The sequence below is a fragment of the Nuphar pumila genome, chromosome 5 (genome assembly GCF_984573655.1).
Source record: "Nuphar pumila chromosome 5, dmNupPumi1.hap1.1, whole genome shotgun sequence".
Classification (NCBI taxonomy): Eukaryota; Viridiplantae; Streptophyta; class Magnoliopsida; order Nymphaeales; family Nymphaeaceae; genus Nuphar; species Nuphar pumila.
In genome coordinates this window covers 4,856,960-4,875,292 of record NC_143253.1, presented here as the reverse complement: position 1 = coordinate 4,875,292, position 18,333 = coordinate 4,856,960, and the positions used below count along the sequence as shown (strand labels likewise).

Below are 18,333 nucleotides of genomic sequence, written 5' to 3'. Positions count from 1 at the left end.
GTGAGACAAGTACTTCTGGACATTCACTCAGCTGGGTCCATTTTAGCTAATGTCTGACACACATCGACCATCTGGAGCACAGTGATTAAACCTATAGGTCCAGTACCACATTCCGGACATATCATTAAACTGGGTCCATCACAGCATGGTAAATCTAAAATCTTTCCACAAAAACCTGTAGGGCTAATAGGTAAAGACATGGGTTGGATCATCACTATCACCGGCAATTGTCACGTCTAGTGACAATTGCTTCGTTGCCTTATTTCACCAGTCACTCCCTAGCAGCTCTGCAACACTATGTTACTTCTCATTGCTCTGGTTAGTAGATCATCTATAACACTATATGACTTCTCACTGACCCATCTACGTATTTATCCTTGTCTTTCCCCTTTCTGGTACCACCAACTGTAGCAAACAAAGCGTCAGTGTATCCTTGTTTTCTTACCAATCAAGTAGACATCAACAGTCCTTGGATCAGGATCAAGGTAAACAAAACAAAACAATTGATTTCTGGACCAACCTGTTGCGAAGCAGAGGCTTCTTATATCCCCCTATGTAGGTCGGCTGCCGTTCTTATCAGGTCGGCCACGATTTGAACCATTGACTGACTTAGAGACACTAAATTGCCTATCAGATGTGTGTGTGTGTGTGTGTGTGTGTGTGAAACTTTAATGGCAGCTGTAGAAGCAATTCCGCAGGACTGATACTTCAATTTACTCCCATGTCGTTAATTTCCTCTTATATGCTATTCTTAATGCAAATGCTTTTGTGTCCTTTTGCCGTGTCCTTGTGACATAGTATCAGAGCAGTTGAAAGATGCAAATAAATAGTTCATTCGTGATAGTTTGTGAAATGGAGATCTAAATCATAGGTACCCAAAGCTTCCCAAAACTTCTCAAGCTCACTTATGCTTATGAAGCTTTATGAGAAACTCGCTTTTAAAAAGTGTTAAGCTTTCTTCTCCTAGTAAAAACTTCCCATAAAAAAATGTCTCTCTAATGTTAAGGAATTCTATATTTTAATTACCAATGGGGGCTCCTCTTGTGTGGCAGGAGCAGTTAAAGCACGTCACCTTGTTGGGACGTTGCAAGTTCGAATCCCTATGGTGTAGTTGTATAACTAGTAGGGATCTGCCTAACCCCAGCTTTCTCTGTAAAAAAAAAACTATATTTTTTTAATTACGCTTCATAGCAAAATCTATGTATATAATATATATTGAATGTTTTTGATAAAATGTTCTTTTCTAGTTGTTTCCACTATCACTCTTTGGCTTCCCCTTATACTTCCTATGCTTCTTGCTTAACATTCAAGTATATATATATATATATTAAATGCTCACTTCTCACCTCACGCTTTTCTCACCACCGTTTTTCTACTCTCGCAACTATGTTCCAAATATTATTAAACGACAAATACAGGTAAATTCTTTACCAGTCTGTCTGCTGTAGAGTGTTTGTTTTTGTTCCTCCAAAAACAAAAACTCTACAGCAAAAAAACTGGTAAAGAATCTAAGTACCCTAGTAATGATGATCAGAAGAATGGAGAAGATAATTAACAGTGGTAGCATTATGGTTAAAAGGTAGAAACAGTGGCAATAGTAGCAGTGAAGAAATAATATTTTAATTATAGCAGACAATGTAAATCCTGAAGATACTCAAATGTCAGAGGTAGTTATATTAATGATTGATCACTTGAAAGGGAGTCAGGATAGGGTGGAATCACATGGCACGATATTTGTGCATTAAGCATCTGATCATCAGGACTTGGGCCCACAACTGACAGACCTGTCCTCGAGATGGAGGGTGATCAGGTGCAAGGTACAAATATTTGTGCAATCTTATTGTACTGATCTTTTCACCTTAAAAGGCAGCACTATTTACCGAGGACCTTATTTCTTAGTGAAAAAATCAAGTACAATATGATTGCACAAATATTTGTGCATTAAGCACCTGGACAGAGTCTGTCAGTTGTGGGGCCCAAGGCCTGATGGAGGGCAATCAAGTGCTTAATGTACAAATTTTGTGCCATGTAATTGCACCCTATCCGAACTTAATTCCTTATAACTTATGCTACCTGAAACATAGGGAACTGGAAGCAGATCAGGTCATGCTGAACATGAGCGTTTTTGCTCATGCTGACATCGTGGTCATCCGATTTGCATTTTAAAAAGCTCGAAAGTCAACAAAACCACGTGGCATTCATCCAAAATGCAAATAGACGGTCACGATGTGGGCATGAGAAAAAACGCTCATGTTCAGCATGACCTGATCTGCTTTCTAGGGAACTGGACCTGCGATATAAATTCGACACAAGATCAAGTCAAATCGTCAGAGGTGCCTTGAATGTCATTCATTCATGTGATAATCGGTAACTCAAACACGATGGTTGAATGGTTCACCTCTCAGATAGGTCCCACAAAAATTTGCAGTTTGCAGGGCCATTCTTCTTGTAGATGAACGGCATCCAAGGCACCTCTGACCTGATACATTCCCACCGGAGGGAAATACAAAGGGTGTGTTTGAATCGTGGTCAGTGCATCTTGTCCTGTATTGTTCACGGACGTTCCAGGACAGGCGGTTCACACACCATGAAATTTTTTTTTTTTTTGTTTTTTATAGTCCGTTACTGTCCGTCCACCACTGTCCTGGGGGAGGGGGTACAGAACAGAGGTGGACGCACCAAATCAGCGTCCGCAAGTCCCACATTTGCATGGGAGTGCGGACACGTGGGGCCTGTGCTCAATGCGTCCCGCGGAAGGGGATTCGAACCTATAGCCCGAGACAAGACAGCCATCCACTTAAATCAAAACCTTTAATGATCTTGGACTCTGTCTCTCTCTCTCTCTCAAATTATTTGCAATCATTGCTTGTAAAATGGCTAACTCAAGATATCTTTTACTTCGCACCACGTCGGAAATTTGTTTGAGCCCGTTGAAGAACAGCCCTACTTCGAACTAGACTTTGTGAGCTTGCGTATAAACAAAAATAGGAAATAATGGGTGTCCTATCCAGTTCGTCTGCTCCCTATCTTCTTACCTGATGCGAGTGGAATCTGCCTACACAAACCTAGCCTTGCATCCGATTGGAATGGCTGACAATCTACCAGCCAATCATATTGCATATCATTGGCAGATCATATCAGATAGTAATATTGTAAGTAGCAACCCATCACATCATACAGAATCTAATCCAAGCGAAAAAAATATGTTAGAGAAAACGCCACCCTCCAAGGGTCCAACCAACGTAAATGCCAGTCTCTCTCTCTCTCTCTGAGTGTTGCTTTGGGGCATTTGTGTGAATTTAAAAAATCAAGCCTCCCACCAAGGACTTGATTGCGTTCAAGCCTATAGCCTAGAGTCGGAGATGGACAATACTGTACAAAGTAGGGATGGCCCTGATTCAATAGCGCTGGTTATTGTCCTTCGACGAAGAGGTCATCATGTACCTTGGTAGGACTTGCCTAGTCAATACAGGTGTTGTTTGGCTGGAGGATTCTCCTTCAGGAAGTCTCAGGTTTGACATGGCAAGAAGACTCAACGGATACAGTCAAGTTGATCAAGTGTCACCAACTTTGACTAGCTGGATTGTCATGATCGGGCTACAGTGACCAAGGATGTATTACCCAGCTTGCCTGTCCATGAAAGAAAAAATCGGTACGAGTTGAACTCGGCCATGAGAACCATGCCTAGTCCGTCTCTTGGAAGTTGGAACAGACCAAACGGTCATACTCTGGTCCAAGTGGGCTGTGTACCAGTGCCTCCAGGGACCCATACTCTGATTGAGCTCACCAAACTCATAAAAGAAAGAGGACAGAAAGAGAAAGAGACAAAGAAGATCTCCTGAAGGGATCGTTGTTTGACTTTTAACAAAAGAGACAACCATGCCTGCCAATCAAAGATTGCCATGAGCGTGAAAAATTGGGCTCAGACGTGTCAGAAGAGTATCAATCTCGTGTCAAGGAGGGACAGATGAGTCATTAACTGGTTCTTCCGAACCCCACTTTTACCAGCACGCGATCTTTGAGTCGGAGGGAGAAATTTTCGAATTTGGAGAGGGAACCGAAGCGGAAAAAGAGGACCAAAGGAGGCTGGAAAAGATGAGAGGCAAGAGAAGAAAAGAGTTGGAAGGCGCTGAAAAAAGGGCGCGACTTTTTAGAAACCTCAGGAGACAGTACGGCCGTTTCTCACCGTCCATCGTCCGTCCGTTTCGCGAGTATCCCTTTTCTGAAATTTTCGGGCGTCAAAGACCAAAACGTGCGGTCAGATGAGCGTTGGGATGACGGAATTGACCCTATACCGGGCGTTCGTTTTACGCAGCCCGGCGGGTGACGGCTTTCGTAGGAAAAAACCCTCTTCCGTGCGAAAGCCATTTCCTTAGGGGAAGGGGTAGGACCTTTTTTCATACAAAACTGTGTGGGTCCAACAGGGGACCCACCATGTAATTCCAGCGTAGTGTTCCTTACATCCAGTTTACGAAAAAGCCCCCATTTCATACAAAAGTGGGGCTCCTTCGTATGAAATGGGGTGAAGAAAACGTCCCTGTGAGTCACGTGACAGAGCGAAAGGGAAGGTTCGGGAGCCTCTGAGCCTGGCTCGGACATGGGAAGCATGGTCATGCGCCTGTTAGGGCTCGGTTGAGTCGTCCAAGGTTTACAACCAGACTTAGTCCGCATCTGCTCCAAATCATTCGGTCCAAGGGAAATATTATTTTTTGGAATTGGCATTTCAGAAAGCCTTTTCTTGTTTACAAGAAGCCGGAAGTTTTGAGAAAAAACAGGACATTGGGCAACTCTCAAGACTTCTTTTTTTCATTTGTGAAGTCATAGTAAAATAAGTTAAATTTAGAGTATTTGTGGCCAAAATTCGACGCACCTTTGGACCGTGTATGGACTGTGGAGCTCTGACTAGCGTTTGGCTGGAAACGTTCGGAAAGATTTTAGCGTTCCGGAGCGATCCCAATTCTCAACAACCCTACATTCAAAGATACGTCTTGGTCATATTTTATCCGATATTTCACTGAATTCTATCCTATTTAGTTGCATTTGGTAAGCCAAAACCATATTTGATATGATTTTGATTTTTTATTACTGAATCTGACCAATATCCGAGTTTGATGGATATCCAAATTCATTTATATTAAAACAATAGATTTAATATGAGCTTTTGACTATATGAATTCGTATCCGTTTAACCAACATCCCATTAGCTGGATATAGTATTAGCCACATCCGATCCTAATTTGAAAAGTTTACATCCCTAACACGCACGTGTCAATTTTACCTAAATTGTCACTACGATGGCCTCAATGACTTGACCTGAGTGTTGTTGCTGCCGCTGGAGAAATGAAGCCAACCAGAGCTGGCTCGGGCAACCTGAGTATGCCTATGTGAAAAGGTAAGGGCTTGGCGTCCCTTATGTCATAACCAGTTGTTTTTTTTGAATTTTTACTCAGAGATAACGCCCCATGTGCGGAGACCTAGCGGTGCTGACTTAGCTTGCCGTGCTCTCGAACCAAGGAGTCACCAAGCTTCAGCTTCCGCAGGGGTACGACGCCCATGGGATTTGAACCTAGACTCTAACAGTCTTGGCTCCATCCCACTATTCCAAACCCCTTGGGTCTAATCAACAAAGAATCAGGCAGGATCGATCACAGTATGGGCTGAGTGCCGATATTGTCCGGGTTACCCTACCGTCAGGGGTCCTTTGGATGTCATTCATAATGGTGATGAACGGCATCAAACAACCATAGTTGGATGCCGTTCAGACAAAGTTGGGTCCCATAAAATTTTTGAGAGCCATTGATGCTCTAGGTGAACATCTAAAGCGTCTTTACTGAGCGGCCGAGACTAAAGGCTCCAGCCAACTCCGTCCATCTAAGTGGATGAACGGCAATAGGAACCCCAGCGGGGTACCTCTGACCTGGTCCGAACCATAAATCCCGTCCTAACTCGTTTGCATTGGGACCCTAAGACTATGGCCAAAAAGGTGAAAGCATAGCGTCATCACAGCAGCATTGTCATCGGTACAATCAGAGCCCTCAACCGTAAATAAAACAGCAACAAACAAATTCAGTGACGAGGAAAAAACAGAAAACGACAAATTAAAGTGCGAACAGTACACTTTTTCCCTGTGGTTCGAAAACGTGTCCTACTCTTACCCTTCCGCTAACTACAGTAGATAAAATACCAATGACCAACCGGGGTTCCGCTTGTCGGTCAGGAACTGAACGTCACCTTCTGCTGAGACGGTGCAAGTTCGAATCCCAGTGGTATGGTTGTATAACTGATAGCTTTCTCACAGAAATAAAATAAAATACCAACCAGAATCGGAACGCCCACTAGCGGTTAACTGCCAATTAACGGTAAAATCAAAAGCTACCCTCCACGAGATCAGAACAAGGATAATAATGACAGCCGCTTTTTTCCCCTCCATCAGCTTGCCTATATCATATTATATGAGTCTCATATCATCACCTAAAGGAAAGGTGCCTACCTGTTTCACGGCAAGGAGATGGGAAAGAAGAAGAGCAACTCGCTGTTCTCGATTTCAAACATCCTCCCCACCTCATGGCTCCAAAAGCTAAGGCGAGCGGAGCGGGCTGACAGCCAGTCGGCATTCACTACGTGCCGCTATGCAAGCCCCTGCACCGGTGAAAAGTCTAACTCAGAGCTCTCCCTCCCACGGTTATCCACAGGAGATGCGCGCTACCAAGGCATGGACGAGCAGCTACGCTACCGGCCCGACGAGTACGACCTCCCGCGCTCGAGCTGTGGCAGCTTCCGGTTGAGTGTCTCCGCGGCGGAGGTGGCACCGAACTTCAGCGAGATGCTCGCAGATGCGAAAAGGAGTAAGAGCGAGAAGGGTGGCGGGTTCCTATGTCCGGAACCCCTCGGATTCCCCGTCAAGGAAAACGGGTTTGCTCGAGAGGAAAAGAGAGAGAGGAACACGAGGAAAGCCACCGGATCCGAAGTTGATGCTGTCACCGGGCGGTGTCGAGAATTTCCGGCAAAGGGTACCGTTAGTTTTGATGCAAACAGGGAAGCCTCGGATTTAACTTTCTTGGATTCGGTTTTATTACCGGAGACGGCGCAAACCGTCGAGGTGCACCCTCGGACCCGTAATGGGTCCGAAAACCAAAACCACCGGTCACAGGAGTCCATTCTGTTGCCGGAAACGGAGAGAACAAGAAGCTGTGGAGGGCGTACCAGAAAGGACGTGTCTAAAATCGGGGACTTCCTAACGCCGCATTCGGTTTTCATGCCGGAAATAGAAGTTCGAAGAGTGGACGAAGGTACAGAACCCGTCGTCCGCACAAAAAGAACCGTTGCGGTCAATGGAGATCCATTATCTGGCAAACGAAAAACTTTTCCGGCTAAGGATTCCGCTCAATTGTTAGAAAAGGAGATAAAGATGCAGGTTCGAGACCGGACGACACGCTCATGTTCCGAATTTATGATATCCGGAAAATGCCCAAATCTGGTCGGAGAAAACTTCCGAATTCTTCCAGAAAAGGAAAGACTCGGGAGCGTAGCTGCTTGCTCGGAAGACGACGATGTTACCACAAGATGCGTCAATTCCGATGCGCATTTCTTGAGAGGTAAAATTAATCGTTTCCCGTCACTATATTCCGTTCTGTTTCCTGAAACGGAAAGCACTAAGACGATGGAGAGTGCTAGAGCCAGGACGAAGATTCCGGAAACCGAATCCATTAAGCCCGGAAACAGTGATACTTATCCGCGGTCAAATTCCGGTGTGTTTTCGGAGAGGGAATCAGTGTCTCACAAGAAGACGACCGCTGAGTTGGTGACAAGATGCACCGGGGCAGAGATAAGTTTCCTGAACGAAAATTATGACAATTTTGCGACGGAAAATTCCAGTCCGTTTCAGGAAACGGAAAGCAGGACAAGAGCTCGAGGCCGGACGAGAAACATCGGATCAGAAGTAGATGAGGTTGTCGGAAATTTTGGAAACTCAGCATCGACGGATTTCGTTACATTTCTATATAAGGAAAGAGTTAAGAACGTCTACGATCAGAAGGAAGCGGTAGAGCTAGAGTCAAATCGCGTCACATCGGATGTACAATCCATTAAAGGTAAACTAGAAAATTTTCCGGCGACTGAATTTGTCCTGTTTCCCGAAGAAGAAAGGGCTAAAAGAGTTCATAGTCGAATGAACGAGGCCGAATTATCAACGAGAGCCGTCGGATCCGATACTCCGCGTCGGAAGAGCTTCAAAGGACGGAGAAAATCGAGAAATGGAAGGATTCTGGGGGGCGAAAACGAGAGGTCTCCGAAAGGGGCGCAAGGATTTCGGATAGAAGATCACCGGAAGGAACTCGACCTAAAGCTCACGAAGATTTTGGGCTTTGATCCGGGAACCCTAGATCAAGGAAATTCCACCAAAACGGAGGAGAAAATCGAGATCGACTCCGCCTCTGGAAACTCCAATCTTCGAAATTCAGCCCGCGATCGGAAAATCTCATCTAATCCTGGAAATGCAGAGGACTATAAGAAAACCTCCGCCAGAAAACCGTCCGATCGGAAGATCGGGAGAGAAAACGAGTTCAAGTCCCTTCTTCTGCGAAAACTAGACCGGAAGAAACCGGAACTAATGCAGAGCTCGAGAACCCCGCAACCCAGAGATCCAGATGCGGCGAAGGCGAAACAGAGGCCGAAGATCAGAGTGAGCTCACCGAGGGTGGATATCCGAGCGAGAAAGTCGTTCCAGGGAGAGAGGAGGGGGAAGGAGAGGGCGACGGCGGAGAGCTTCGCGGTGGTGAAGCGCTCCATTGACCCGCAGGAGGATTTCCGGGAATCGATGGTGGAGATGATCTCGCAGAACGGGATCGGGAGGCCGGAGGAGCTCGAGAACCTCCTGGTGAGCTACCTCTCCCTCAACTCCGACGAGCACCACGACGTCATCGTGAAGGTTTTCCGGCAGGTGTGGTTCGATCTCAGCCGCGCGTGCCTCGTCTCCGATTACCTCGACTTGGAGGGAAATCGGAGGGTTTAACACCCTAATCCCGCCTATTTATAGTCGTAAATTAGGATTTTCATTTGGGCAAATCAGGGGACGCGCTGGCTTAAAATGACGAAAATACCCCCTTTCAGGTCTGATAATTAGGGATGCAAACCGGTCGGAGTCCCGACCCGGATCCGAAATCCAATTTGTCTGCCTTTTAAAGTATATTTCCGAATCCGGTCGGACTTGAAACGAACATGGTCGATGTGTTCGGATCCGGGTAGGAATCAGATATAAATATAACCGGATCTTGTCGGAATTGGGTCTAGCTTCAATCATTTTTAGCTTTTCCAACTTGAAAAATCAAATATTTTTCTTGTTTTCAGCAGATCCTATGAAAATCAAATCAAATCAAATCAAATCTAGGTTCGGGTGTGATCCGACATGCAATCCGACCCGTTTCCCATCCCTATTATAGGAGGATCACCCTTTCTTTTTGTTGGGTGGATGAAGAGGCAGCAGAACTGACGGTTTAACTGTGGAATGTTAAGCGTATTTTGGTAATTTCCTGTTGTAGTAATTACTGTGTAAGCTATTGTTCTAATGAATAATTTGCAAATACACGCCCAACCTTTAGTAATTGATGCGCTTGCATTCTTAAGATCCGAGTTTCCTTGCCCCCAAAAGGTGTTTGGCTTACTGCGATAGGGCCTAGGCTGCTAGGCAAGTGGTCTAGGCTCAAATCCCATGAGCGTCACCCCTTGCACAAGCCAAAGAGTGGCAACTCAGTGTGTGTGGGTGGGTGGGTGGGGTTTGGGGGTGGGGGGGGGGGGGGGGGGGGGGGGGTAAAGCTGCAAGCCCACTAAGTTTTACGCTGTCAAGACACTGACAGAGCCAATGTAGCTAGGTCTCTTGATCATGGAGTGGTTTCTTCCTGTAAATATATAATAAAAAGATCTGAAGTGTCACAGGCTTAGAAGCGAAGACCCCCGTAACGCAGCTTCGGGCAATCACAAACACTGAAGGCAGGCATTTTGAGAGCACAAGAACACACAACACATGCGCACGAGCGGAAGCAAGAGTACGCGTATGCCCAAACACAAATATAGCAAAGAGACAAGGATGCAAAAAGCTTTTTTATAGATACTTGAAAGCAAAGTACATCAAGAGGAGGAGAGAGGGTCCGAATACACGGAGTTCTTAGGTCGTAAAGCCTTGTGGGGCACTCTAGAGTACCAAAGAGGTATATACATCAGAGCAAAAAGGTGAAAAACATGGCGGTTCGGAACACGCTCCCCTGCCTAAGTTGGCGCCGTCCTCGACACCAATTGTTCATGGTAGCCTTCTACAAGCTGTCGATGTTGCTGGCTTTCTCCCAAGTGGCTTCACATTCTGGCAATCCCTTCCACTGCACTAAGTACTTTTTGACTTCCCCTAGATAGTTGTTGAAATGGTTGAGGATGATATCTGGATCTCTGCCTGATACACTAACTGTTGAAGGAGCTCGCTGCGGGATCGGGGCATGTTGAGGATCTCCTTCATCTTCGTGGAATGGCTTCAGATTGCATATATGGAATACCGGGTGCACTTGAAAGTTTGTTGGTAAGTCCAGCCGGTACGCCAAGTTTCCCACACATTTGATAATGGTGAAGGGACCGTCATACTTGTGAATAAGGCCTCGGTGGTGGCCCCGAAAGATAGCTGTGCGGTCACGAAAGAGTTTGGCCAACACTTTGTCTCCAACTCGAAATTCTGCTGGGCGACGCTTCTCATCTGCCCATTTATTTATGCGCTTGGTTGCCTTGTTTAGATATGCCTTCGCCAACTCTGTCTGATCTTATCAGTTCCTGACAAACTGGTATGCATAAGGTGCTTTTCCATGTCCTCACGCAGCAAGGGAGTGCGGAGTCTGCGGTTGTTGTCTAGTTGCGACTTCAAATAGATTATGGCCGGATGACTCGCTCTTTTGAAGGTTGTAGCAGAATTGAGCCACATCAAGTAAATCAACCCAATCCCTTTGGTTGGCACTGACAAAGTGTCGCAGGTATTCCTCCAGCATGCCATTTATTCTCTCTGTCTGACCGTCGGTTTGGGGGTGAAAACTTATGCTGAAATGCAAGTTCGTTCCCATTAAGCGAAACACTTCTCGCCAAAACTTGCCAGTGAAGCGTGCATCACGATCACTGACGATGCTCTCTGGAATTTCCCAATGCTTAATTACGTTCCACACAAATAACTTTGCAGTATCTGCGATTGAGCAGGTGGCAGGGGCAGACACGAAGATAGCATACTTCGAGAACCTATCCATAACCACATAAATCGAACTGCAACCTTGTGCTTTCGACAAGCTTACAATAAAGTCCATGGTTATGCACTCCCACGGGCGACTAGGCACAGGTAGGGGCTCCAGTAGTCCACCGAGTCTCTGATTGATGGGCTTGTCTTGTTGGCAAAAAAAGCAAGTCCGCACATAGGCATCTACATCATCGCACATCTGCGGCCAGTAGAATGCACGTTTCAACAATGCCAAGGTCCTCTGTTGTCCTGGGTGACCTGCCCAAGTAGTATCATGGCACTCGTGCATCAAGCACCTCCTCAAGGTATCTTGTCGCAGAATATATAGACGATCGCCCGCAGTGCGGAGCAAACCATCCTCTAGCCAGAATCTCCGCGTCTTTCCTTCCTTCACCAATGTGATCAATTGTTGAGCTATTGGGTCACTTTTTGAAGCTTAACACACTTGTTCAAAAAGATCGCTCGTTGGTTGGCTCACACTGTCATCCCAGGTGAGCAAAATTGAAGTTCTGCCTTTCGACTCAAGGCGTCGGCCACAACATTGGTCCAACCTAGTTCATACTCGAGGACCATATCGAATTCTGCCAAGAAATCCTGCCAACACGCTTGCCTTGGACTCAACTTCTTCTAAGTTTGGAAGTAGCTTTTCGCAATAATGTCAGTGCTCATAACGAATTGTGATCCCAAAAGATAGTGTCTCCATGTGCGAAGACAATGCATGACCGCCAACATCTCGCGCTTGTGCACCGTGTATCGATGTTCAGCGTCATTCAACTTCCTGCTTTCAAATGAGATAGGATGTCCTTCTTGGAGCAACACTCAACCAATAGCAAAGTCAGACGCATCGGTCTGCACTTCAAATGGTTGCCGACAATCAGGCAACTTCAGCACTGACTCTTCTGTCAAGGCATGTTTTAACCCATCAAAAGCCTTCTGACAGGCATCAGACCATAGCCATGGTCTGTCTTTCTTTAGCAGATCTGTGAGCGCAACCGTAATCTGCGAGTATCCCTTAATGAAGCGTCGAAAATAATTTGCAAGCCCCAAGAAGGAACACAACTGAGGAACCTTAGAGGGCGGCTCCCATGCTTGAATAACTTCAATCTTCTTATGATCCATTTTGAGAGTGCCTCCTCCCACAATATGCCCCAGAAAATGGACTTTCTTTTGGCCGAATAGGCACTTCTCTCGCTTGACATATAGCTCGTGGTTTTTCAGAGTCTGAAACACAATCCAAAGGTGCTGAACATGCTGCTTCATCGAGTCACTATACACCACTATGTCATCCAAGTACACGACGACAAACTTGTCATGGTGAGGATAAAAGATCTTATTCATTAAGGTCAAAAAGGTAGCGGGCATGTTCGTCAAGCCAAAGAGCATGACCAGAAATTCGAATGCCCCATATCGCGTTACACAGGTAGTTTTTGGCTCATTACCTTCTGCAACTCTGACTTGCCAGTAGCCAGATCTTAAATCCAACTTAGAGAAGACCTTAGCCTTTCCAAGTTGATCAAACAAGTCCATGATCAAAGGAAGCGGGTACTTATTTTTCACCGTCATTTTGTTTAGTGCCCTATAGTCGACGCACAACCGCTTCGACCCATCGTGCTTTGCTTGAAAGAGCACAGGCGCTCCAAAGGGAGCTTTAGATGGTTGGATGATTCCTGCTTTGAGCATATCATCCAATTGTCTGCGTAATTCCTGCAGCTCAGGAATTGTCATGCGATAAGGAGCCATTGTGGGTGGCTGTGCACCCAATATTAATTCAATCTGATGATCTACCTCATACCTTGGAGCTAGCTTCTTCGGCATCTCGGCGGGCATAACATCGCCAAACTCTTTCAATACTGGCGCAAAGGCCTCTGGGACATCCGCGACTTCTTCTGCCTTATCTGTGGTGCGGATTGTGACAAGGAAAGTCTCGTCACCGCTTTTCATGCCTCTCTTCAACTGGAGCGCAGACACCAAGCGCTCACAAGGCTTCCCTGTCATCGCAGTAACCATGCAGGGTTGACTCTCACTCTTGAAGTTGATAACATTGAGGTGGGGCATCGGCACTGCCTTGTTGCTTCTCAAGAATTCCATGCCGAGGATGACTTTAAAATCATCCATGGGTGCGACTGATAACGCAATCCTTCCCGATCAGTTATGGATCTGCACTGGTATATCCCAAGCGACGTCGTAGATGACCTTAGCCTTTGAATTAACCACTTTCATGCGACTCTCTTTTTGTTCCCATTGTAATCCCAACCGTTCTATTTCTTCACGCGAGATGAAGTTGTGCGTGACACTAGTGTCTACCAATGCCTTGGTAAGTCTTCTGTTGAGCAGAAGTTCCAAATACATTAATTCTTTGCAAACTGTCGGTTCCACAACGGTTGTGACCTTTACTGCATTCATTATCTACATTGCGCCAATTGTTGGCGCCTCTATAGGTTGATCCTCTTCCTCAATCTGAACAGCATTCGCAACTCGGGGTGCGCGGTTATCTCCATTCCCTTGACCGCGGTTTCTATTTGGACATGTATCCTGCCAATGATCCCCATGACAGATGCGACAGTCACGGCGACAATAATTACCACCTTGAAAGTTATTCCAATTCTGATTATTATTTTGGCCATCTTGCCGGCCATGATTCTGCTGGTTTCTTCGACCAGCATTTTGTCCTTGGTCGTTCCTTTGATTGTCCCTTTGATTGTTGCGATCATTTCCCTGCTGTCTGCCTTGAAATGCAGAGTCATTCCTATCCAGCTCAGCAAGTTTCTCTGCTACCGCAAGCGCCTCAGCTAGTGTTGCAGGGTCATGCTGAATGAGTTCTTGGTTTGTCCATCCTTGCAACCTGTTGCCAAAGTAAAACAACCGGTCCTCATCATCCATTCTCTCCACTTCCAATATTATAGAAGAGAATGCCTAAACATAGCCATGCACTGACCCTGTCTGTTTCAATGCCAACAATCTTTTGCGGGCGATTTTCTCTTGATTTTTAGGTAGAAAGTAGTCTCACATTTCCTTTTGGAGATCCTCCCATGAGACTATAGCAACTAATCCCCGTCAAACATCACCCAAGCGACGTCTCCACCAGAGGGTCGCTTCATCCGTAAAGTACATTATTGCGGTCCGCAGCCGATCTGCGTCCTCTTCTATCCTTGCAACTTCTAAAATCTGGTCCATCTCGTAGATAAAATTTTTGAGATCCTTTGAGTCCCGCGTGCCTTTATACTTTGCGGGCTCAAGTAGCCTGTAACGTGGTCTATCCACATATGTTGCAACACCACCAGCCAGGGCAGTTTTCAACTACCGCTCTAACTGTTCATTCTTTCGTCGAACAACATCCAATTCCGCAGCCATGATGTTGAACCGACCCAACAAATCATCAAACTTGGTGAAAAAATCCTCCACCGAGTAGATAAGTTTAGTGGCAAGACTTTCCACCGAGTCTTCCACTCCCTCTACTGATATCTTGATCTCTGCATTGAGATCATTAAAAGCAACACAAGTTCCATTAACCAACTTCTCCATGTTGGTCACTGAACCAGTCAGCTCCGCCACATCGCGCGAGATCGCTGACACTTGATCATCGGCCATGAAGTCCTCTTCAGCAGAAACCATACTGCTTGAAGGAGTCATGACAATCTTCTTTAGCGCCATTGTCACTCCCAATGTCGACAAGGCTCTTGTACCAACTTGTCACTGGCTTAGAAGCGAAGGCCCCCGTGACGCAGCTTCGGGCAATCACAAACACTGAAGGCAGGCCTTTTGAGCACACAAGAACACACAACACACACGCACGAGCGAAAGCAAGAGTACGCGTATGCCCAAACATAAAGAGAGCAAAGAGACAAGGATGCAAAAAGCTTTTTTATAGATACTTGAAAGCAAAGTACATCAAGAGGGGGAGAGAGGGTCCGAATACACGGAGTTCTTAGGTCGTAAAGCCTTGTGGGGCACTCTAGAGTACCAAAGAGGTATATACATCAGAGCAAAAAGGTGAAAAACATGGTGGTTCAGAACATGAAGTTTGCTTAGGCTTAATGACATATATCACGATATTTTTTATCAGATCTAATTAATTAATATGTTCGGGGTCCGTGTTTACATGTTTGCATCTGAATTCATGTGGCTAGTATGATCTACATAATTTGTTTACTAAGAAATGTGTTTTGGATCATGTGATTGTGATGTGTAAGCAGGTTGTTCAAGAATTAGATTCAATTATGAATTGAGAATCCCGTTTCAGTTATGTTTGGTTAACCATGTGTGCTTGCGTGCGTGCAATGGCAAAGGAACGCGAGTTCAAGAATCATTAGTTTGCCACTGTGTTCTCCTTTGGATATATTGATTTACTTAGTTAATGGGATTGAATTTTCAATGCGATTGAATTCCCAAGCTTGGTTTTCCAACTGCAGTGGCTATTATATGAAGTTCATGCTTTTAAATCCCTACAACCACAGAGGTCATTTGTTTTATGCCCTTTCCTCCGGAAAGAGGCTCTTTCATGGGAAATAGGGTCTCTTTCTTACAAAGGGTGAAACAAACATTATAATAAGACTCACATAATAAATGCAAAAAAGTAGTTTTTCTGTCAAAATGAATTCATACCTTTTCCTATGGGGAAACACTTTCCCTCCAAAGTGACTCTTTTGAAGAAAATAAGCATTCAAGTGAGAGTGTAACAAATGCCCCTTTAGTACATTATCACATCTCCATGAATGTTGTGGCCTAGGTGCAAGTGTAATGCCTGAATGGAGGTAGGGCATGTGCTAAGGCCAAATTGTACACAAACCAATTATTAGAAATGATACCTTACGTAGTGGGTCAATCAACTGAGATTAAACCAGTGAGCTCGAAGGCACGCGTAAATGCGTTGTCTTTAAAGCGATAGTTGCCCCACTTAGGATCAAGTCCTCGGTATAATGGGTATTCGTGCAACTACGCTCACAGGACACAACCGAGCTTTCACCTTCTCGTGAATGATCACACCATGCCCTGCATTGTGTGAGCCCAACAAACTCGACACAAACCACCTTGAACAACCTCTTAGGATTGAATCGAATATGAATCCTGGGTTTAGATCTAGATACTACAAGTAACTAGGTCAGATCCAAACTATAATTGAATATAAGTTTGATCAACAACTGGATATGAATCTTGGATAGAGATCCAAACTATAATGGATTGAGATCTTTGATAGGGATCCAAACTATAACCAAATCTGAATTGGATTTGAAAATAAATCTAGATCTGAACCAAAGCTAAATCTAGGCTAAACTAGATTTGGATCTTTCTAAAAGAATAAGATTTTCAAGCGAAAGTTTCCCTACTTAGGATCAAGTCCTCGGTGTAATATGTATTCGTGCAACTATGCTCATAACATACAATCAAGCTTTGGCCTTCTCACAAATGATCGAACCATGCCCTACACTTGGTGCATCCAACAAACTCGATACAAACCACCTTAAACAACCTCTTGACTAGGGCTAAATCGGATATGGATCTCGGGTTTGTATTTAGATCCTAACAATAATTGGGTTGGATCCAAACTACAATTGGATATGGGTTTGATTATCAATCAAATGTAGATCTTGAATAGGGATCCAAAATATAATGGATCTAGATCTTGGATAGAGATCTAAACTATAACCAGATTTGGATCTTGGGTAGGGATCTAAACTATAATCAAATCTAGATTGGATCTAAAAATAGATCTGCATCCAAAAATAGATCTAGATCTAAACCAAGGCTGCATTTGGGCTAAACTAGATTTGAATCTCTCTAAAAAATTTGGCTTTCTACCTAAATTTTGGTATATCCCATGAGAAACAGAAACACCAAAATTAAAGAGAGAAAGAGAAAAAAAACTTCAGCTAGCGAGAGAGAGCAAAGCTCAAGATAGAGAGGAGAGAGCCGAGAGGGATTAGAAATGAGCAGGAGGAGATGGGTTTATATAAGCCCACACCTACCAGCCATCATAATGGTCATTAAGGGAGCCCAAACAGCTAGCCTTAATGGGCTTGAGTTGGCTAAATGAACTGTCATAAAAGCTCCAACATTAGCCATGGAGGGGTATTCAAAACAAACTAAAAAGATAGGAACAAAGTTCGAAATGACCCTATTTGGTACAAGATCGTCCAAGATTAGATCAGAAGTCAACAATCAACATAGTTGTGTGGCTATGAACCGTTTGGACTCTTAATGCTCATGCAAAAATGTTGAGCAGAGTCCAAAACAGATCCGGATAAGATCGAAAAAGATTTAAGAAGGTTTTAAAACAAAGTCAAAGTCCATTTAATGGTTGGTCAAAGGTTAAAAATATACTTGAGGATTAAAACTGTCCCAAGTAATAAAAAAGTTAAAGACCAGAATAGACTAAACCAAACTGAACTAAGTTGAGCGAGGTCGGGTCTGAGTCTGAATCTGAAACTACAAATCACAAACCGAAACCCAAAACCAAACACAAATCTAAATCTAAATATATATTTTTTGTAATCCAATATCTAAGGTTTGTTCAATCCCAAAATTTAATGCCCTTGAGGGCCATGCCCTCTAAGGCACTACCCTTCTATATAAGGATAAAAAAAGTTCCTACAACTTTCAATATAAGACTAAACTTTTGTAGGGAACCCTATATCCACATACTTAGGTAAAAATGAAAAATATACTTAGGTAGTTTTGAGCCAAGGATGCAGGAATTCAATTATTTTAGTGTGATCCAGATCCAGCCCTGGTTCATATCCAGATCTATTTCTAGATTCAGTTAAGATCTAGTTCTAGTTTGGATCCTTATCTAGGATTCAAATTTATTACAGTTTGGATCTCTATCTAAGATCCAAATTCGCTTGCTGATCAGACCATATACAATTATAGTTTAGATTTGACCCAATTACTGTTAGGATCTATATCAAAACCCAGGATCCATATCTGATTCCTCCTTAGTCAAGAGGTTATTCAAGGTGGTCCGTGTCGAGGTTGTTGGGCTCACCCAATGTAGGGCATGGTCTAATCATTCGTGAGAAGGTAAAAGCTTGGTTGTATCCTGAGAATGTAGTTGCATGAATACCCATTGCACCAAGAACTTG

General features: G+C 44.5%; 1 protein-coding gene across 1 annotated transcript; it reads left to right on the top strand.

The window, feature by feature from the left end:
• Positions 1-6,475: 6,475 nt before the first annotated feature.
• Positions 6,476-9,589, top strand: LOC149836553 (uncharacterized). The gene has a single exon (XM_090005430.1). It carries the CDS (start codon positions 6,509-6,511, stop codon positions 9,008-9,010), a length of 2,502 nt encoding a protein of 833 aa, XP_089861556.1. The 5' UTR covers positions 6,476-6,508; the 3' UTR covers positions 9,011-9,589.
• The last annotated feature ends 8,744 nt before the right edge of the window (positions 9,590-18,333 follow it).

Excerpts from the sequence above, each read along its gene's own strand:
- LOC149836553 (XM_090005430.1), top strand. The coding sequence starts at position 6,509 with ATGGGAAAGAAGAAGAGCAACTCGCTGTTCTCGATTTCAAACATCCTC.